Here is a 23,533-nt window from a genome sequence, read left to right as displayed (position 1 = left end):
AATGACGTTCATTACAGTAAAAATTTCCCGAAACATTTTTGTTGAATTTTTAAATTAAATTATCTTTCTAGATTGACCTTAAGTGACATTTTACTCAACTGAACATCAATTTTTTTTTACGACATAGCAACCAGCAAATGTTATAACGGGTACCCCGTTTCTAGTATATAAATACTAGAAACGGGGTGGGATCCAAAGCTGTCTTGGAACCAAAATGTCGGATAAGTCGTCCTGTCCTCCTTATAGGGATTCTAAACTTAAAATAGGAGAGACTTTCCAATTTTCAGAAAGATTACTGATTTACAGCGAAAAACTTTCCTGGTTCTTGCAAGATTTGTTTCTGGAAGATATTGGGTACATCAGCTGACTATTATTTTCCGGAATCGTTTCTGGATCGCTATTACAGTGCTATTGGTAACGACTGCATTCTGATGAATGCGACTGCTGCGGTTTAGGAGGAATATTTTGAGGATAACGGTTCTGAAATTCCTGTTGATCTGGATGGAACGATGCTCGTGATTCCATAGTAGAGGCGGTGGAGTGAAGGTTTAGGCAGAGATCTCACTTGTTTGTCACATTGACCCGCATGTGTTCCATGGAGGAAATCTGACAGATCTGAGATATTCGAACGACATTCTTTATCTGCATTTCTGTCCATATGCTGATGCTGTTGGACTTCATTATGATGGATGCGTGTGTGTCTACCTTTGAGGACTATTTTGAGAGTAATGGTTTAAGCCGTTATCTTCAAAATAGTCCTCAAAAATTGCAGCAAATGGAATGGTCAGCTCAATCTCAAGCCTTGAATCCGATAGAACATCTTTGAGACTATCTTTTCAAATAGGGGCATAATCATGTGTACACGACCATCTGTACTTCTTTATACCAATATGACCAACATGTACTACCAAATATGGCTAACTCAGCGGCAAGAAGGCACTCACCTTCCCGGATGTACAGGCCAAGTGTCTGCCCGGGCCGCTTGATGATCTCTACGAACCGGACGACGTGTGTGGCGTCGGCCTGTTCCATGTACTCTCGGTATGCGTCGGCCCCGGCCCGCCCCAGCTGGATCGGATCGAACATGCGGATCAGCATTTCCCCGCCACGGCGGGACACCGTCTCGAGGCGGGCGGCTGTCGCAGCGTCACACAGGTCGTTCTCCATGGCCTCCAACTGACGAAACACCTGTGTTTGTAAATAAAAACACAATAAGATAGTAAAAATTTATATTCGTTTCTGAAAAATTAAAGTTTTTGTAGTCAAAAATGGTAGCCAGGTTATTGATCCGTATTCTAAAATTTACAATTTTTGCATAAATTTTAGTTTACCTTTTCAGATTTTTTATCCAATCCCAGATTGAACACTGTTCAGTTCTTGGACTGACATAACGTGGCTCACAAAATTTGTTTTGTACCATTATAGTGCTGTAGTTCCCAACCTGAGGACGATCGCTTTCAAAAGAGCGATTTAGCTCCTTAACGGGGTGATGAATTCTTGAGCGGCGATAAGGAGGCGATGAGTACTTAAAAGACCAAGTAATTATTGTGAAATACCACTGAATATCAAAATGGAAAACATATACGAAACCGATTGTTCAGACTTTAGACAAGGAATTACACAAGGTTAAAAAGAAACAAATTATTCCTTCGCACGCCTTGGTTGGAACTAAATTAATAATTTCATCATTAATCAGCAAGTTAATGCATTTTCAAACTTACATTTTTTTAAAATTTTTAAGTGCCCTTGCTTTTAGTAACTATAAATTCCAATTTTAAAAAGAAAATAATTTCAATAGCAACAACAAATATTTCTTCCTCCATATTTTAACTGTTTGTCACAAATTTGAAGCCAAATATACTCATGTTCAAAGTTAAGGTCACAAACATATAATCTGAGGAAACTGAAAAACTATTCACTAGGTTGTCACGAAATTTGGCACAGAAATGTATTAGGAGAAAGAACATAAAAACAAAACAACATAGAAATGATTTTAATTGGGAATTAAGAAACAGGTATTATCTGAAAGTGTTAGATTATGAATCAGAGACGAAGCATTTATTTCGGGAAAAGCGTGTCTAACATGGAGTATGACCACCGTGCAATATGATCCAAGCGTCACAACGAGCTTTCATACTGTTTAAAAAAGTGTCAGTCAATGTTTGGGGCAACAAAGTCATTCTTCCAAAAACCCGGCTTTTAATTCTCAGAAGGTATTAGGAGGGGGAGGGAGGGGGTACGCTTTGCAATGGCTCTTCCTAGACCCTCCCAAGCATGTTCAATGGCATTGAGATCCGGAGATCTTAAGGGCCAGTCCAAACGTCGAATATTCTCTTCCTCAAGGAAATCATCAACGATCTCGGCTTTGCGTGGACGCACTTTATCGTCAATAAATATGAAATCTGGGCCACAAGCACTCCGGAACAATCTCACATAGGCTTCAAGAATTTCATCCTTATAGAGATGTGTATTGACATTCCCGCATCGGGGAAGACGTGCAGTGGTGTACAACTGCCCAACATTATGTCATCCCAGACAAGGGTTCCTGTGCCACCAAATCTGTCGATTCCATATACGTTGAAGGGATGATAGCTAGCTCCTCGCGCTCTCTCTAGATGAAGATTTGCCGATTGTCGCTATGTGGTAAATCTCGACTCATCACGGAAGAGAACACATCCCCATTCTCGCTGTGCCCAAGATTTTATGTGTTCGGCATCATAACAACTTAGCTTTTCTATTTTATCAGTGAAAGGAACGCATTGAACTGGTCGACGGGGAGGATATAAAAGGCCCTTTCTTGTCTAGACGTCTGTATACTGTTTCTCTGGAAGTTCGTATTCCAGAAACAGCAAATAGCGATCCTATGCAGACGTCGTTGCTCTGTAACGGCCTCGGCCGGCCTTCCTGGTTATAGTAACACTTGTTTGGAATTGATTTCACAACCTGGATACTGGTTTCGGTGCCACTTGTAACCATCGAGCCACCTACGCTAGAGACTGCTCAGCTTCAAGCATTCCAACGGTTATCCATCTCAAGGAATCGTCTAAATTATTATGAGAACTTATTCTTACTGGAAACAGGTTAATTTAATTTTTTTTTTTTTTTTGGTTTAATGCAATATTCACAAAATAGAAGGCAAAAATCGTGAATGCGTCAACGGTCTAATTTCAGTAGTTCCTCAAAACCTAATGCTAAACACATTTTTTTTTTCGAAAGAAAAGGTTAAAATCGTGTTACCAGTCCTTCAAAATATATAACATGTATTTTGTTTAAATTTTTATGATAGCCATTTAGAATTACTTTGAAAAAACATGTTTGTGGGCATAATTTTAGACATGAGTGTAGTTCGAAATTTGTTTTTAAAAAACAGATGGGAGTTCGTATTAATAAAATAGGCATGTAGTACTGGTAACAACAGTTCTTGTTTTTTTTCCCCTTTTCTGATATTGCTTATGTTATCGATAAAGAGAGATTTAAATAAATTAAATGTTATATGTGTTCTGCTTCGCGAGATTCATCTTAGTAGAAGGCCTGGCCCTGGGGTAAAAAAGAGTGTGGGCACCACTGCCGTAAAAGACAACACGGAAGTCTTTAGAGAGTCAACACATGTTTCTAAACAGTTTAAGTTGTAACCAGAATAGTTAGATAAAACCATTAGAGATTGCACCTGGCTTCATTAAACCTCTGATAATTAGCCCGAGTACAGCAATAACAGATTGTAACAGTTAGTCTTAGAGCCTCTAGTTGTAGAGTCAAATGTGAACTTCTGCAGGATTAAGGCGAAATTCACTGCTGAATATTATTGTGTGAAGTCATGTTGATATTGGGAGAAAAATGTCTTGCTGACAAGCAACCGCAAACTCATCTCAAACAATCCTTATATATTATTTCTGTAGCCTGTTTTTGGTTTCTACGCCAGATTTTCCTCAATTTTTGATCGATTTCTTTGATTTACATTTTATTTTAAAGCTTATGGTGCTGGCTACTGACGAAAAATAGACCCACGGTCTAAAAATTGTTTTTTTCAGCCGAAAAACCAGTTTTAAAGAACCAGAATGAGGTTTTCGGTTAAACTTATAACGTTAACTTGCACTATGACCGACAGAGCTGAATAGCTTGATTGGCAGAGCGTTCTCCACGTAACCAGGAGAATGAGCGTTCGGGCCCACGTCCGGACAATCTGCATCAAAAAATTAGAGAAATATCGCGCATTGCATGAACACTTAATGAAGTGAATAACAAATATGAGGAAATAGAATAAATGAGAAGGAAATGCTACTTGCTGTTATGAAAACTTGACGCGACTTTGTGCTGAATTGTACGTTTTTTTTTTAAAGCTTTGGCTCTGGTAAGAAAATTAAAGCATAATGTAAGTAAAAATATAAGTAACAGGTTTAAGATTTCAGACTAAAATAGAATTGTTTTTTGTTCAGAAAAAAATAATAAATCGTATATTGAAATATATATTCTTCTAATGAGTTTTTGACTCTTTGTACAAATAAAAAAATTACTACCTCAATTTGATGGGTAAAATACCTATTTTTTCTTTTTCTTTTTTTTTTTTTTGCAAAAAAAAATAGCTTATCACATTTTTACCACATTTGAAAAGCTACTCTTAAAAAAGAGAATAGTTCAATTTATTTTGTATTTTAATCGTGCTGTTAAATGATGAACACGTGTTGCCATCTAAGTAATAACGGTTCAAGCAGCCTGCGGTAACAAATTGTAAAAATTTTCAAAAATAAAAACATTTCTCTTCAATATCTTACCTTATATATTATTCCCCTCTCATTTTAAAATTTATCAGGCTGGCTAACGACAAAAAATAGACTTACGGTCGAAAAATCAAGTTTTCGAAAACTCCCCTTGCTGTTTCAAAACCTTGATGCAGCCTGTAGTTCCTATGCATTTTTTTAAAGCAAAGTTCTAATGCAGTTTTCCAATTTTTTACGTCGCTTTGGGCAAAAAAAAAAAAAAAAAAAAAAAGCTTGTGTGTGTGTGCTTATATTTTAATAAAGCTTAAAAGCACTGGACTTAGTTGTTCGGTTAAACTGATAAGTTTTTTTTCGGTAGAGCGTTCGGCTATAAATTATCTGAACTTCGGGCAAGCTTGAGCTGTCCGACATAATATCAAATTTATATTAGTATTACGCATTACATGTACTCATAATAAAACAAATTCAGTGCGAATGTTACTTGGTGTTTCGATTCCTTTATGCAGGCTACAGTTATCATTCGGATAAGTTGACTGTTAATCGAAGGGTGTTCTTGCTTTTTTTAAGCTTTGACTACTAAACATAATCCTTATATATTATTTCTGTAGCCTGTTTTTGGTTTCTACGCCAAATTTCCCTCAATTCTTGATCGATTTCTTTGATTTACGGCTAATTTTATAGGTTATGGTGCTGGCTACTGACGAAAAATAGACCCAAGGTCTAAAAATTGTTTCTTTTAGCCGAAAAACCTGTTTTAAAGAACCAGGATAAGGTTTTCGGTCAAACTTATAACTTTAATTTGCGCTATGATGGACAGAGCTGAATAGCTTGATCGGCAGAGCGTTCTCTTCGTAACCAGGAGAATGCGTGTTCGGGCCCGCGTCCGGACAATCTGCAACAAAAAAATTAGAGAAATATCGCGCATTACATGAACACTGAATTAAATGAATAACAACTATGAGGGAATAGAGTAAATGAGAAGGAAATGCTCCTTGCTGATATGAAAACATTGTGTGATTTCGTGCTAAATTACTTCGAAATTGCACGTGTTTTTTTTTTTTTTTTGAAGCTTTGGCTCTGGAAAGAAAATTAAAGCATAATGTAAGCGAAAATATAAGTATCAGGTTTAAGATTTCAGACTACAGTAGAATTGTTTTTTGTTCAGAAAAAATAAATAAATGGTATATTGAAATATATATTCTTCTAATGAGTTTTTGACTCTTTGTACAAATAAATAAAATACTACCTCAATTTGAAGGGTAAAATATATATTTTTTCTTCTTTTTGCTAAAAAACAAATAGCTTATCACATTTTTACTACATTCGAAAAGCTACGCTTAAAAAAGAGCATAGTTCAATTTATTTTGTATTTTAACCGTGCTGTTAAATGATGAACACGTGCTGCCATCTAAGTTATAACGGTTTAAGCAGCCTGCGATAGCAAATTGTAAAAATTTTCAAAAATAAAAACATTTTTCTTCAATATCTTATCTTATATATTAATCCCCTCTCATTTTAAAACTTATCAGGCTGGCCAATGACGAAAAAAAGACTTACGGTCGAAAATTCAAGTTTTCGAAATCGCCTCTTGCTGTTTCAAAACCTTGATGCTGCCTGTAGTTCTGATGCATTTTTTAAAGCAAAGTTCTAATGCAGTTTTCCATTTTTTACGTCGCTTTCGGCAAAAAAAAAAAGAAATAGCCTGTGTGTGTGTGTTCATATTTTAATAAAGCTTAACAGCACTGGACTTAGTTGTTCGGTTTAATTGATAAGTTTTTTTCGGTAGAGCGCTCGGCTATAAACTATCTGAACTTCGGGCAAGCTTGGGCTGTCCGACATAATATCAAATTTATATTAGTATTACGCATTACATGTGCTCATAACATACACACCTAATAAAATAAATGCAGTGGGAATGCTACTTGGTGTTTCGACTCCTTTATGCACGCTACAGTTATCATTCGGATAAGTTGATTGTTAATCGAAGTGTGTTCTTTGACTACATCCAGTCCACTCGACATAATGTAAGCATAAAAAAGTATTAGATTTACCTAAAGAAATCCTTTTTGTGCAGAAAAACATTTTTTTTTTTTTTTTGTATGCTGAAATGTAGATGTTTCTAATAGCAGTGTTCGACCTTTTGTACAAATGAAAAAATACTACGCCCGATTAAAACTACGAGTTTCACTCAGTAAACCTTTAATTTTTTATTCGCGCGAATACGATATAAAGCATTAAAAGTATTATCAACTTCATTAGCAAGAAATTATTTTCTACTCCTCGGTTTTCTGCTGAAAAAAAAAATACATTTTGTCTACGTTCGAAAAATTACACTTAAGAACGGACTCAGTTCAACTGGTTTTGGTTTTGAATTTTAAGTGTTCGATTAAAAGAGAAACATGTGAGGGCATTTAAGCCGTAACGGTTAAAGCAACCTTCTATGTGAAATAGTTCAATATTCAAAGATAAAAACACTTATTTCAATCAAATTTATTACTTCTCTAGAATGTTTGTTTCAATCGCTACGTTAGATCTTCGTCATTCTTTAATCAAATTCCATGCTTTGCGAATAATTTTAAATCGTATCATGCTGGTTAATGACAAAACACAGATGCATGATCTTATTATTATTATTTTTTTTTTGGCAAAAAGCTTTTTTGCTGTTTTTTACTACGCATTCCTTCAATGAATAGCTTTCGAAAATCAAGGCGCAATTGTTAGGTTTGTTGGGGTGTCGGGCTGTTACTCAGAATGGCGCCAATTCGAATCCGTGCCAATAAATATCTCTTTAATATTTCTTTTTTCCCGTCAGATTCCCGGCAGGACTCTGTTTGCCACAACCTGTTTTTTTACATGCACAATTATTGCTTTTTCACGATTCACTACTCAGCCACACTTTTAATGATATTTATGTTTGAATTGAAAATATGTACGACCAAAAGGTGAGCGATGATCAAATTATCACAACGTTGTATTTAACGAGGTTTTATTACTGATGTCTTTAAATTACATGCCTTCTCTTCTGCGCTTACTTTTTTTTCGGTTCTTCTTCATAATGTTCTTCCTTTGAAATTCCTAAAGAGCGAAATACCTTATGAAACGATTCGAAGCACAGTGCGGAGTTCCGCACGGGTCGACTAGTTGCTGTGTATAAATGGCCCAGAAAATGATAATGCACGTGAAAAAATAGCTGTCATTAAGGTATTAGTACCATTAAGGCATTTTCCACGTGTTACACAATCATTCAAATTTTGCTAATGTTTATATCCATTCTTGCCCTAGATTCATTTCACCAAAGAGATTTTTGCAGTGATCATTTGCTCCTGATGGTTTTGAACAGTCGTTCTTTTTAGTTGGCTTCATCGGACAGCTTAATAGCTTAATGCAACCGAACAGAGTCGATGACATGCAGAATTTTCTACATGTATAAGAAGTTTTTTGTCGTAAAAATAACATCATTGGTTGAGACTTTAAGGCGTATACAACACCGGCAAAGACACGAATTGTACAGGAACATGCCCGAGAACTATAAGAAGTTTAAACTGATGGTGCAAAGGGTTCAGGTTGTAGTAGTTGCCTAGGATCCTGGGATTCCGGTTAGCATACACGTTTTGACTTAGTTTGTTTCAGGTATAACCCAATGAAATAATTCGAATTCCTTCTGAATGTATGATGTACAACATCAGAGCCAGACTTACCTCCGAGCTGATTCCGCTGACTTTCCGGAAGTCCCTGCCCACCACGATGCCGGAGGCGGGGCGGGGGTGCCGCTGCAGCAGACGACGCACCGCCAACCCTTCCTCCGTCAAGGCCTCCACGGGCTCGCCGCGAGGCTCCTACGATTAACAAATAAATTTTGTTAGTAGTTTTGTAAAGCAAGGATATTACAAAAGATCATACAGTTTAAGTCTTCGATCTATAACACCTACCTAGAGAAGATATATAATATTTACCACTAGGATGGCATTCTTAAAATCTCAAAGCGAGTGTATTGCAATTCTGATTTCCGTTAATGCAGACAGAAAATGGCAGAATTGTAAAAGCTCGGCTAACTTCATAACTGATCTATCATGCGTACGATCAGAGTTTCAAAAAAAAAAAAAAAAAAACAGTTGCCGCATAGTTTAAAAATTTTGTTTTGGCAATAAGTGATAATCATATATTGCTAGAAAAACTGGTCATATGAACGATTTCTTTGAAAAAATATTATAGGGCTGTTTTTTTTTATTAAATAAGGTTCACGAGAATTCAGTTCACATGCAAGATTTACTTATTATCATAAACATTTCAATTCACTGAAACATTTTTGTGCGATTAAAACATTAGAACATGTACTACATAATTTTCACTGCTATTTGCACTGGTACTTAATACATTTTTTAAAAATATCTTTGTGTATTTGAAGCTTTCTTTTTAATGCAATCAGAGCTAGATTTAGATCATTAAGATTACGTCTACAAATATCGCTTCAATGAGTGATATCAGATTTCACCTCAAGTTGAAATGGAATGTTGATTAGGACTGCTACTATAGTCACCAATCCCTTATGTTCGGTTCCCGTCAGCTTAGAAGTAAAAGTAACGGAATTTAAACTGTTTCTCTCAAAGTTCTAATGAGTGGAAAGATGCTTATTAATGGATGACTATTTCAGTGTCAACTCATTCATATTTGCAGACTTTTTACTCAAGGAAGTACAATATTTAAGTTACTTTCCAGAATATTGATTCAATTTTGAAACTATAGCACCAAAGAACACTGCTGAGGCTACCTTTTCCAGTGAAATCGATTTTGCAAAAAATTTTCTCGGAAGGAAGGTTGAAATACAGAAAGCAATGATTAAAAATTAATTTAATTCAAAAAATATTTCTGTATGAAAAATTGTTGAAAACTTGAATAATCAAATCGAATTTTGGCTAGATTTTATCGAAATTGTTTAACAATGAAGCAGCTGCTTAAATTTTTTTTTATTAATCGAAGAACCCCTAAATGTAAACGCTAGCAGTTCTCAAAGCGTTGCAGTTAGGATCTTACACCTGACTTAATTAGAGCAAAAAGTATGGCTACGTGAGCGAATACAACATTGTCTTTCTGTTGTAATACATTGACAAGTTTGCGCATGGATTTTTATCTGTGTGTGATATCAATTTCTAATTAAACACTCAAAATTCACTAAAGTGTCGAATGTCAATGCCCCGGCAACAAAAACAACATGACGCTGCGGCGTCCTCCGCAAATTCTTAAGGAAGTCTGCAGACTATTTCTGAAGTGGAAAGATTTTTTTTCCAATTTCAGCACACTTCTGTTCAATTTAAAGTAGAAAACTACAATTTAGAATGAATCAGGAAGAAAAAATGAAACAACAAAAGATGATTTAATCTATGCACGAGTCCTCAGTGGGCGAGAGGTCAAAAGCACTTGGTCTGACAGGTACCTACGTCTCAATTTACTGTTGATTTTAAAGTTTTTTCCAATACATTTTACTCTAATTTTTGTATTTTTTTTCAAGCATTCCTTAGTGGTTTACAAAATAAGTAATACATACGACTAATCTAATGCTGGTTTACGATTATCTTGCAGACTATTTTGGGGTTTTTTAATATGCGTTGCAGACTGCCGAAATAAACTCTGCTACCGGAACCAATGCTTTCGCATGCAGTCGATTCTGAAAACTCAATCAAATCTTTTTATCCTCGGCATCAATTTTTTTCTTTTTTTCAAAATTTGAAAAGATCACTTTTTGCTCCCTCAAAAGCTACTGAAAAATCCCATGTCCGTAAGATCGATCCAAAGCGTATCGAAAATACTTCAAATGCAAGTTGAAACATAACTTACTATGGTTTCCTCAGGTTTGAAGCCGCAGAAAATCTGCATGAATGAACACCTAACATTCTCTCACGCGAAACAAAATATATTAATAGAATTCAGTGCTGCATTTAGGCTTTTCACAACCTTCCTCCATCTGAAACAAACATTGCGTGTTCACTTATTCATTCACCATCCCGCCGCTCCGGATCCCCTTATTCTCCTCTTCGGCACAGCAAACCTTCCTCCCAGTTTAATAATCCCTGAAACAAGGTGGGGCTGGGCCCACGATTAGTCATACACAGAATCGATAAATATTTAAAAATGGGATGCCTGTGCTACTGCAGGAAGGTATGCAATTAAACTACACTCCATTTCAAAAATAAGCAATAAACAGAAGAAAAGAAGTTATAAAATGAAAACAATTAATTGAAAAGCAATGAAATTTTTGTGGCTTGTTGAACAGAAGAAGAGGCAAAAGCACACAAAATTAGTAGAAGGAAAGCAACAATTAGTTTTCTAATTGACAGTATACACATTGATGTCCTTGAGTCATACTAAAAAGGTGTATAGCAAACATTCATTCTTAGGATGTGTGACCACTTTTACAGGAGATACAGACTCATTTTTCAAAAATATTAAGCAAATGAATGAGGAAACGAGCTCCGACCACCACTACTGGATATTCAGACTCATTTTCCAGAAATATTAAGCAAATAAATGAAAAAAATGACCTCCGATCACCTCTACTGAAAATGCAGACTCATTTTTCAGAAATATTAATCAAATAAATGAAGAAATGAGTACGAACCACCTATACTATAGTTGCAGACTCATTTTTCAGAGATGTGGAGCAAATAAGTGAAGAAATGAGCTCTGAGCACTTCTACTGGAGACGCCGACTACTTTTTCAGAAATGCAAAGCAAATAAATGAAGGAACGTAACAATGCAACGAAATAAATAGCAACTCTGGAAAAGAGTCGTTATTATGTTTTTCTGTGTGTTAAGAACAATCAAACTAAATAGCACTCCACACTTCAAGACAACCAGCGCAATCCCATTCAAGATTCGGAGAGAAGAAATGGGTTACAAACTACAAAACCTCTTTGCAAGTAATTTGTACATTGCTTGCGTATGACCTTCGGTATTTAAGTAGGCGAAAGTAAAACCGCGTGAATAATTTTAATTAAGAAAGTGAAAACTTTGATATTTCTAAGTTACAAAGTCAACTTTTGTTTTAGAAATAAAGGAAAAAGATTACAATTTACGAAATTCATTTTTAGGCATCACTGCTTATAGCTAGGAGACGCCCAAAATAAAATTACTTCGTAGGCGGCTTCTCTCCCATGCCTCTACGGTTTCTACATTCCTTGTTAAAGTTATATAATGGTTTACTTAATGTTTTGAGTGCGAAGTAGCACATCATTTGTATCAGAATCTTTTATCTCTTCAAGATCCATTTATTGATGACTATTAAAATCCACATAGGGAAGGCTAGGGGCACCTGAGAAATGGGGCTCGGGACGGAGATTGAAACTTATTTTATACAGCTATGTTTCTAAGTTTGCCTAAACTGGTAGGGGGACAATGGCAAGATCTGGTAAGGGGCCCTGTAATCAGGGCTGACCATGAGACTTTTTGCAAAATCCAAGGTTTAGCTAATAAAATTCTTAAGATCAAGACCAGAAAACCAAGAGAATGATTAATCATTCGTAAAATCTGTAGGAAAAAAAATGTAAGGGAATGTGTGTGGGGAAAAGTGAAATACCGGGAAAAAATGAAATGGTGAAATATGTATTTACTTTGTTTTTAACGTCACCTATCAGGTTACCTTATGTAGTATATTATAGTCAGGAAAAAGTTATCTCTGAAGGTCAAAACATATGATAATGCAAACAATATTTTCAAAAATTGATACGCATTTTGTAATGTTTTGCAAGAGGTCAAAAATTATTTTTGTTATTATAAAATGATCAAGTTCTTGTTATTATAATTTTAATTATTAACTAAAAACCACTAATATTTGTTGTAGCATTTACTTATTTAATATTAACTTATTTTTATTTTAAATATTTTATACAATTATTCAAGTTCATGTGGGGCAAAGTGAAATAGTTCATTTTACTTACTTATTCAATCACTTATTAAATCCCCTCCTATTCCTTTAATTATTAATTTGTTTATTCTATGTTCAAATATTTCGCTTATTTTCCTATTATCTCTCTATTTCTTTTCATTAATTTTATTTTTATCATATATTAATTCTGTTCTCCATTTATTCATTTCATTGTCTACCAAATTCTTCCTGTATTCTTTTATTTACTGATCTATTAGACCAAAATTTTTTTTAATTATTAAATGAAAAATATTTTATTTTTCATTTTACCCTATAAAACAAAAAGAAAAAAAAGATTTAAAAATTTCCATTTCTTTTTTTTTTTTAAATTACAAATTTAGGGCTAAAAAATTAAAATAATGTTTCAATGTAAGATTTACCCTAAAATACATTGTTCTTTCTTTGTGTTCTGTAATTTTCAAAATTACAGAACACAAAGAAAATCACACAGATTCACCCTTTGCTCCGCATTCCCCTACTTGTCATTACAGCAGCTGATCAATTATTAATGTATGAAAATACAATTTAAAAGAAAACGTGATTATATATATTAAAATTGTTCGCTCAATTGTTATTTCTTCAGAATGACATTTTTAAAAATGGTGGAATAACCACCTCCTGCAGGAAATAATAATAGAAAGAATAATAATAATAAGTTTTTTCATTAATTTCTTGATACAATTAACAGGTAGTGCAAGGCAAGAAAGATTTACGACATTAAGAGAAAAATTACATCCAGGATCAGAGCGGGGAAGATTTTTTTTTCTTTCCCCAACGTAATTATTTTATACAGTCACAACATGTGTATGAAACCCATCTTCATTCTAGATTGCTTAGTGAAAAATTAAAAAAAATCCAGTGATGATAGTATATTTTATTGTTAAAAGATTTAATAAATGTGCCTTCTGCACTAAAGGCTTTACCACAAGGCTTTCAAACAAAATCCCAAGAACCCATGATCTCTATGGAAAACCAAAGATCTTGAAGGAAAGCATAAGCTTTGCCTGTAATTAATGTGGGGGACATGAATGAAATTATGTGGGGCCATGAATGATTTAAAGACTTTCATGAAATTCTCTGAAATGTATTCAGCAATTGGGAAATTGCCCGCTTATGAGAGGAAAATGGTTCTGGAGGGCAAAACACTTTTGTTACAAATGCTGTGCTACCTGATCCTCAAAAGACGGTTTCGAGATTTGTTCCAGAAGGGAGTGCCTTAGATTAAATGGAGGCACTGACCTTTCTCTTTCCGCAGCAGAGCATAGTGGCAATGAGTATGTGCTTCACTTTTCGTCGGAGCCGCGGCCGGTGGGCGAACGAGTTCATGGGGATCTTCCTTTTGGCGCGATCTTTCTTCTTCCCACGTCTTCACTCGCTTGCTTTCTCGAGTCGGGAAGACACCTGCAAATGAAAAGTTTAGATTAAAAGACAGATCGTGGCGCAAGCATACAAGTAATTTTAGCCGTCCTTCATGCTTCTGGAATTTTTTCCAACCTCTGAATGCGATGTTTGTAGCAATCAAACACTGTAAAAAAATTCCAAAACGTTACTGAACATTTTCGTGTAACGTTTCGGGATTTCAATGGTTTTTATCCACTTCCTGGAAATATCAAGTACCAATTGTCAAAAATTTTCTTGAATTGCTACACCTTGCACGAATGCAGACTCTCTCCGTTGCAAAAATAATTTTTAGCTCCCAGTTTAAAGATTAACTGAGAGTATTTACAAGGTGTATCGGCTTCAGTTAGATTAAGGTTCGTCCAGACAGATTAAGCTCTCAAAGGAAGCGATAAAGTCTTTGCACTACATAGCATTGCAAAAATTTCGATCAAGTTAGATGCTTGATACTTACTTGCAAATCTGGCTTAGCTTTAGCCATGCTTGCAATACTGCTTTTTCTATTGTCTTGATAAATCAGGAAGGTGCCAAGCTGCGAAATTATCCCTACCTAAGATTGCTCTGAAGTTTCAGAGACACGACTGGCTTTAAATGAGTTTCGGGATAATTTGAAGATGGTTACTGATTTTTAAAGAAAAACGTTCCTGGTTTTTGCGAGATATGTTACTGGCAGGAATTGGGCACATCAACTGCCTATTATCTTCCAGGAAAGTTTCTGAATCGATTTTACAGTGGAGCTGTAGTAAAACTTAATACACACTCCGCAGGTCCTAACCACTGACTGTCATTGAACTCGAGAGGATTAGTGAATCTCGAAAGAAAACAGGCAAAATGGTTTAGTGTCACATAAAAGAAATACAACGAGGAATGCCCCGAATTTAAATATTTAGGAGGGTGGAAATTCTCAATTTGCTGAATGGCACTCCAAGTTTTACCGAATGGCACTCCAAATTTTACCGAATGATGATACTCTTGCGAACAGAACTCCAAGTTTTGCCAAATGATGATAAATTTGCAGAATCGTGAGACAAAGTTGGCCAAATGCGAAAATTTTTGTGAGATCATAGTGACCTCCCGTAACCTCCCATCTGGGCCTTCATAAATACAACCTGTTCTTGTCGATAGAGATTTAGTGTTTTGAAAATTTTACATTAAGGATTTTCTTGTTTAATTTTCAATCAGGATTTTATTTGTTCAATAGTTTTTTCAAACGCTTGCCCATTTACTGGGTGGCATGTTTGCCGGTGAAATCGTTTTTTGTTGTCCATTTAGTTAAAACTACATCTATGGCAGAAACACGCCAAAAGTTATGACTCCTTCAAAGCGCACTTTAAAAAAGGTTTAGAAAGGTGATTTAAAATAGTATGCATCTAATGTGCCTAATTTCTGCCAGTAACAAATCTGGAAAAAAAAACAGGAAGTATTCCCGCTAAAAGTCAGTAACCTTCCTGAAACTAATATGAAATTTTTCTGGAAAAAAATTGAACTTTCCCAATAGAAATGAACTGCATTTTTGGAATAAATCAGAAAATTTCCCCAAAAAAACTGAGTTGTGTGTGTAGTAATAGCTCGGCATCTTTCTGAAATACCAAAATGCATCTTTATTATTGCAATAAACATGGCCAAAGCAAAAGCACAATGGAAAGAAGGTACTAAACAGGTTACTTATAATTCTTCTACAGCTACAGTATCTAGAGACAGCGTTTTGTCCTGATTTATGGCTCAGTCAATGTGCACGTACCACAGCTGAGCTAAAAGCGAGATACTTAATAACGAAATTGAGTATACCTTTACACTGGTAGCTAAAAAAATTCACCGCAGTGAGAAGTCTGCATCCCTGCCACTTGTAGGAAACATTGTCGTAAAAATATGACCTTCATTAAAAACCTGGTGAAAGCCCAAAATGCTACCGTATAATATTCTGTGACGTTTTTATTACAGTGTAGGGTCAGTCAAGGTAATTAAAGTAATTAGGAAAATGAACCCGGCCTGTCAAGTGATTTTACTGGACCACTTACAAAGTTTTAGCCGATCGTATGCGGCCCATATGTGTCAAGTTGAATATATTTGCGAAGAACTTCTTTCGTCTCTAAGATAAACGTGTATGTCAGGATTTTCTACCTAAATAAACCTCACAAGCAAGGACATCACTGTTTCCATCTACCCCCTAGTCTCGAGGATAAATGGAAACAGGGTTTCAGCCTCGCAAAACCTGTCATAAACTCGAATTTTTCCAACACAGTTACTCTCAATAACGAATAAATACCTTTGTGCTTGGAAATTAAATGAATCAATTAACCAACGTTTTGATGCACAAAAAACAGCAACTTGCTGCCGACACATGTTTGGGTGTTACAAGGAATACATTTTTCAATGCAAAGAAGTGTGAGCTTTTGGGTGAAAAGTCATCCGAAGAAAGCTTTTCATCCAAATCTCGAATAACTTATCATCCAAACACTGTTAAAACAGATTTCTTAAAATTGAGACAAAATCGCTCATTTTTGAGAACTATTTTGAGAACGTGGTCTATTTTTCGTCATTAGCCGGCACGATAAGTTTTAAAATGGGGGGTAAATCATGGAATTTGATCAAGAAATAAGAAAGTTCTCCCGTAGCGGCAGAAAAACAGGCTAGAGAAATAATATGTAAGATATTTATTTATAGTATTCTTTAAAATTTTATGTACTTATAGTTAAAATAACTGCTAGTTTTTAAACATTATTGTTAATAAATGATAGTGAATCTTAGCATCAATTTATTTAGTAGTTTTTAAGTAAAAGTTACAACGCTAAAAAAATTCCGAAACGTTACTGGTCATTTCCGTGGAACGTTTCGAAATTTTAGAGGTTTTCACCTATTTTCCCGCAAAATCAAGTATCTTCGCAAAAAAGTTTCCTGACTTGCTAAAAGATGCACGAATGCAGACTTTTCACTGGTGTGAAAAATCTTTTTTGCTACCAGTTTAAAGGTTGACTGGGCGTGTTTATTAAGTGTATCGGCTTCAGTTTAATTACGGCCCGTCTGGATTGCCTAAGCTCCCAATGGAAGCAAATAAGTCATTGGATAGCTACAGCTTTGCGAGGCAGGAATTGCAGGCAAGGAATATGTTTGGTTCCTGCTTGTAATTATTCGCGTCGCTGTGGCCATGGTTGCGCTAATGCTTCTGAAGCTTTCTTGGTAAGCCAGGAAGGTTCTAATCAGATACATTAAACCTATTCACTTTTTGCGGAAGGTTCACGGCTGGCTTTAACAGAGGAGATATCCCAGTATTACAGGAAGGTTACTGACTTTTATCGGAAAACGTTCCCGGTTTTTGTAAGATATGTTACTGGTTGAAATTGCGCACATCAGCTGCCTATTATTTTCCAGGAACTTTTCTGAATCGTTTTTACAGTGTACTAAACTAACTAAATAACTACTAACTTGTTTAGATGGATAATGTTGGATAATGTTTTAGAGAAAAAAACACCAACTCGGATAACAGCTATACGCTTCGCTTACTCGCGGAATCGGAACAGGTCAAGTAATGCGATAGCGTACCGGCTGCCAAGAGAACCTAACAACTACCGCCTCAATATTACTTCATAGCTTTGATGCATTTGCTTCATACCCGCAACACCATGAATAAGCCATGTTCGAAAGCTGACCTCAGCAAAACCGGTTTGTGAACTATATTTAAAAACTAACTTAAAAAGAACTAGTAGATATACAGGGTGTTCCGTTTTAACCTGCAAGACCTTTATTTTCGACCGTTAGTCCTAGATGTATACTTCCAATTGTAAAAATGTTCAAAATCAGATACAGAGTTAAGATATTAAAAGTTAGAAGCAAAAATAAAAATAAGTCAAAAGATACAAAACTTCTCTTTTTATATGGGCCCCAGGTCCTCTAACTTATATTTAGGGAAATAATCTCCGTTGAAAAATAATTCCAACACAAAACGTTTGCAATTTGTACGACCAATATTCACCGAGATATGAAACCCAGCGTTTTGTGACTTACACCACTTTTCACTCACCGCAATAACACCTTTTGGGGGAAAATATAGCAGTTAACAAGTGTTTAAAATTATACGTGTGCATAGAGTGTGGTTTTGCAAGTTGTTCGAGGTTTTGTAGTGTGTTTTCGCGTATCACGGCATAACATTTGCTCTTTTTTTTTTTTTTTTGAATAGCCATGAAAAATATAAATGCCTTGTTTTTCTTGCATTGACCAGCTGTCATTCTTCTGAAAGAGCGATAAATTCCAAGCTCATCTTCTGTATGATCCCTGAAAACTTTGAATTGGAATATCTCCTTGAGTTTTGGTCGCACAAATGTCAAGTTTTTGTATTAGTAATAATTTTCAATGGAGATTATTTCTGTATATAAATACAAGTTAAGGGACCTGGGGCCCGTGTAAAAAGTTAAATTTTGTATTTTTTAACTCACTTTTATTTTCACTTCAGACTTTCTATATCTTAACTCTGCGTCTGATTTTGAACATTTTTGCAATTGGAAGTATACACCTAGGACTAACGGTTGCGAAAATAAAGTTCTTGCAGGTTGAAACGGAACACCCTGTATATAAAAACGGATTCTGAATTATGCTAACAAGTGTTTAGTTTCTGACTAATTGCAGAATCCCTGTAGTCTTCAAAAAGCATTTCTACAGGTAAACAGCTTGCATTCCGCGGGATAAGTAAAATTTTAAGAAAATTTAGAAGTAGAGGAGCTGACTATTGAGAAGAGATAAAATGGAGGGAATGAAGACTTTCATTCATGAAACCAAGACCACAAGTCACGTGATAGGTTTTAAAGCAAAGCATTGGAAGAAATCAGGTTTCTTTAGCTCGTTTGACGCAAAACGTGCCAACCATTCGTCGTTGTTGAGTCACGTGACTTGGGGTCTTTAGGTCAGCTTTCGCCTAATGATTGGACTTACTCCCTCCATTTTAATTCCTGCCTAAGGAGCTGACCTGCCATGAGTTCCCTTAGAAACGAAACCATGATCCTCTGACTAAGTCGTTTCCATTCTGTGAGGCACGCCTCCCTAGATATGCATAGACTTATTTTAAGGGGGGGGGGAGACGCAGCCATTATCAAAGTTTTTAAACTAAAAAAAAAATCTAGTGCAGACTCCACACTTCTTACTTTTACGCCTACTAACTAATTAATATTTTTGAATAGCTTAAAATAATGGGTGCATGTACTCATGTATAAGCGTTAGAAACAACACTTCTTAAATGAATAACCATTTAGAAATTTTCTAACACATATAAAACTATGGTAAACGTAAAGAATGGGGTTGTTTCTAAAATTTTATTAGTATTTTTTTTTTCTGAAAGAGCATGCATAAAAGCATAGGATTTAACCATTTTTTTTTAAAATAGTATGAATAAGTTTAATATTTTTTAACAATTATTTCAAACGGTGCAATTTCATTTACACGCTGCCTCACATGACATCACAAGTGATGTAATGCCATTCACTGAAGCCATTAGCGCAAAGTGTAATATTTAATTCGTTTCTATACTCACAGTCACATGTACTGACAATGATATGGTTGACAGAAAGTGTAGAGTGCAATATTTAATTCACTACTGTATTATCATAACCTGGAAACGAGGTAGAAAGCAAGCGTAAGCATTCCGCGTGCCTGTGATGTGCCAAAGTACACTACTTGAGACGTCATAAAGGCCACATTTTGTTTTCAAAATCGGACATTTTATAAAACTAATTAAACACTAAGCGTTGGGAAAATGAAAATCTTTTCTCGATTCATGTTTTTTTTTTTTTTTTGCTTATTCTAACAATTTCAGTGACTAAAAGTAGTACTTTTGACTGAAGGAAGCAACCCCATTGTACTATCAAAGTAAAGAAAAGATACGTTTTTATTGGTGAATGTGACCTTAAAATGTATAAAACTGTATGGAACGTGAATGGAGATCCAAATACTATAGAAAAGTGCCTTAGAGCGAGCAAAAACACACTTCAAATAATTACAACCCTTGTCCGTCGTGAACCAATGCAATTTTTTAAATAATTTCTATCTTAGGAGGTGAGGGAGAGAGAATTGCATTAACAAACTTGGATTAGCGGAAGTTCATTGGATCTATATCAAAGTAATATATAATAACCAGATAGGTTTTTGACGCATAAAAATCTTCTTTACATAAAATATGAAATTGTTTTTCTAATCCACTAAATAAATTGTAATTTCAGAGTAGTATTTTAGAAATCATACTATTACAAAAATTGAGAGGGGGGGATGATTTTTGTATGAAAAACGGGGATAGCGCAGGTAGAAAAAGTTTAGAAACCACTGCGCGCTATGATTCTTTCTGAACCGCGATCCGTTAAGGAAGTTTATACTGCCGTAGTAGTACCCTTGCAAAAAAGCCACTTTTACAGCAAAAAATGATGACACATCTTGTCTTTAGGAATGCTCGCGAAAACGATAATAATAATAATAATAATAATAATAATAATAATAATAATAATAATAATAATAATAATAATAATAATAATAACAATAATGACAATAATTGTAATAATAATAATAATAATAATAAATAATAAAATTAACAATAATAAAATAATTAAATAAAAACTTCATTTTTTTTCAGACGAATTCAAGTTTTCATAACCAAGAATTCCAACCTGGTGCACACTTCCAGGGGCCCATTTTAATTCAAAAAATATTTCTGAATTTCTGATGGATTTTGGCGAAAAAATTGAGGTTGTATGATTATTTTTTGGATATGATATTCAACAAAATTTAAATACGTTATGTGACTGGTCTCACCAACCACAAAGACAATACAAATAGAGACAGCATGAAATGTAACGTCAGTTAGTGGGCAAAGGGAAATGAAGGGCACTCTTCTTTCAAGGGCTCATCTTCGACAACAATAACAAAAATGGAATAGAAATAAATGGTTGACTTATTTATTCGCAACTCCAGAGCTCGAATACGCTACCTTGCGGTGATTAACAATACTAAAGAAAAAGGTAAAACATTCCACGTGTTTTTTTTTTTTTTTGGGGAGAAATTACAAGCTTCAAACAGTTTGTGGTGTAATGTAATTTCAGAAGAATAGGAAAGAAAACTTCTCACAAACATGATGAAAAATTTCTGCCATTCACTAAGCGTCAAAGCAAGTTATAAGTTACGGCGTGTGATTGTTTTATCTTTTTCGTCCGCCATTAGATAGTGGCTGCAGTGCCCCCTATAGTTTATTGGAGTTGCGAATAGAATGAATTTAACTTTGAAAGCGTTATAGTAAAGGGTTTGAATGAATACAAATACTAATAATATGAAAATATTTTTAAAAAATGTAAAACGAAACAACAACACGAAACAAATATTCAAGTCATTGTCTTTTTTTTTTTTTTTTCAAATTATTGTACAGATTAACAAAAATTCCTGGACACAGAGCAAATGTCACCTTAAATGTCTCCATGAATAGCTATAACTTCCCCTTACAATAAATTATATATTTTGAAGAAAAACTACTGAAAATCAAAGTTTACCTTTCAAGAAAAATAAATAAAGTGCATACATATTTTCTAGTAATTAAAAAAAGCGTCGGAAAGACAGTCCTGCTTAGAAGTCGACTCCAAAAAAGACAAAACGTTTTTTTTTTTTAATTCTCGATTTTTAACCTGCTAAAATTGTACGCTTTATTGGAACTCTTAGTATGAACACAATTTTTTTTTCTTTTTTTTGCAGCTCTTTCTAATCATATTAACCTACATTATATTACTAGATTATTAAAATCATTCTGTGCATTAAATCTGTAAATAATGTATAAAAATTTATGTGTTAGTTAAAGATTTTTCATGACTTCTACTATTGAATTAAGTACAAACGCTACTATTCACCGCCGTAACAGAATCGCTATTAACATCTTGTTAGGGTTTCAAGGAAAATTATTGGCTCTGCAAGAACATTGAAAAAAAAAATCAGAGACATTTCTAGAAAACAACTGGCAGTTGATGCACCTAAACTCTGCCAGTAGCATGTTTGACAAATAACAGAAAGGTTTTTCTAAAATACAGCAACTTTCCTGGAATTTCCTTGAAGAATCCAGAATTAGGAATCTTCCAAAAAACTTACATGTTCATAGAAATAGCATCGCACCATCCTGGTTCACCAAGAATGCTCCTAAAGCATCTTAGCAAATGTTGCCAAAGCTGATGCAAAATTGCCGGTCCTTCTTTGAAAGCTTCAAGACCGCATATCACATTTAAGGGGGCATCTTCGACTCAATGTTCCAGTGAATCTGGAACGCTTATAATTGACTCGAAGGTGAAACACTAAATAAAAACACTGAGTGTGTTTTGAAACTGGTAGCTAAGCATATTTTTCACAACAGTGAGAAGTCTGCATCCTTGCAACTTATAGCAATTCAGGAAACTTTTTTGCAAAGATACTTGATTTTCCCTGGAAACTGGTGGTAATCCGTGCATTCACGGAACTTTACTCAAAAGTAATGTTTAGCATTTTAGAATTTTTTTTACAGTGAATAGAACGCTTTGGTGATTCTTGCTTTGAGTTGTAAGCAGTAGTCTTCTATACGGTTTTGAAACTACAGGAAAATATTTTTGCGTTTTTTTTTAAAATTATTTATTTATTTATTTATTTTACCTCATAAATCTAGATCTTATAAATCTTTTTTTTTAGAATATTTAATTGAACTTAACGTTAATATTAAATACATCAATCCTTTAAAAATATGAACCCATTAAATCAATTGCGCGCACAAGAGCAGAAGCGTTTTCTTTCGCCATCATCACCTGGCGCTTATGCATAATGTCAACTCTCCGCGAAAGAAATACAAGCCTGACACGATTTCGATTTCTAATTATGGCTGAAAAGGACAATGTTCGTTCGGGAAACAGAAGACGGCTGTCATGCAACGAACGCTAGGCGATATTTCTTCCTCTTGCTTGGAGGGGACAACTTGACGCTACATCTTTATAAGCACCTTTTAACTTTTACGTCGCACATCGTCATAGAAACGTAGGCTTTATCTAAGGATTTCTGTATCTAAAGGACTTAATCTGAGAAATTTGGCTAAGGAACTTTGAGGAACATTTCTTATGAATATACCTGATTAGAAAATTTTCTTTTTTAATGTAAGATACTGTTTCAATTATATTTTTTAAAATGTCAGAAATAGTACTTAATTTGCCTTTGTATTCATACGCGATACGCGATGCATTTACTCAAAATATAATTCGCCATTCTGAAGAGTGCAAATCTAATCTTCAGTGTGAAAAAAATTTCGAAATGTTACTGAGTATTTCCGTGTAACGTTTCGGGGTTTCAATGGTTTTTATCCACTTTCTAAAAAACTCAAATATCATTGTCAAAAAGATTCCTGAATTGCTACAAGTTGCTAGAATGCAGACTTCTCACAGCTGCGAAAAATATTCTTAGCTCCCAGTTTAAAGATTGATTGAGCGTACTTATAAGGTGTACCGATCGTCCATCCTGATTAAGCTCCCCAAAGGG

At 34.8% G+C, this 23,533-nt stretch overlaps 1 protein-coding gene across 2 annotated transcripts in view; it reads right to left on the bottom strand.

The window, feature by feature from the left end:
* Positions 1-23,533, bottom strand: part of LOC129227282 (rho GTPase-activating protein 100F-like) — a 127,700-nt gene that overhangs the window by 71,049 nt on the left and 33,118 nt on the right. For both annotated transcript variants that reach the window (XR_008580828.1, XM_054861816.1), the window contains exons 2-4: positions 13,874-14,035; positions 8,414-8,551; positions 945-1,188 (exon numbers count right to left, since the gene is read on the bottom strand). Coding sequence is in view for 1 of the 2 variants with exons in the window: in XM_054861816.1 (XP_054717791.1) it covers positions 945-1,188; positions 8,414-8,551; positions 13,874-13,960 (469 nt within the window). In the remaining variant the exon portion in view is untranslated. The remainder of the gene's footprint in view (positions 1-944; positions 1,189-8,413; positions 8,552-13,873; positions 14,036-23,533) is intronic.

This window comes from Uloborus diversus, chromosome 8, assembly GCF_026930045.1.
Source record: "Uloborus diversus isolate 005 chromosome 8, Udiv.v.3.1, whole genome shotgun sequence".
In the NCBI taxonomy this organism is placed as follows: Eukaryota; Metazoa; Arthropoda; class Arachnida; order Araneae; family Uloboridae; genus Uloborus; species Uloborus diversus.
The sequence above is the reverse complement of the archived record's forward strand: the minus strand, read 5'-3'. Positions and strand labels throughout refer to the sequence as shown.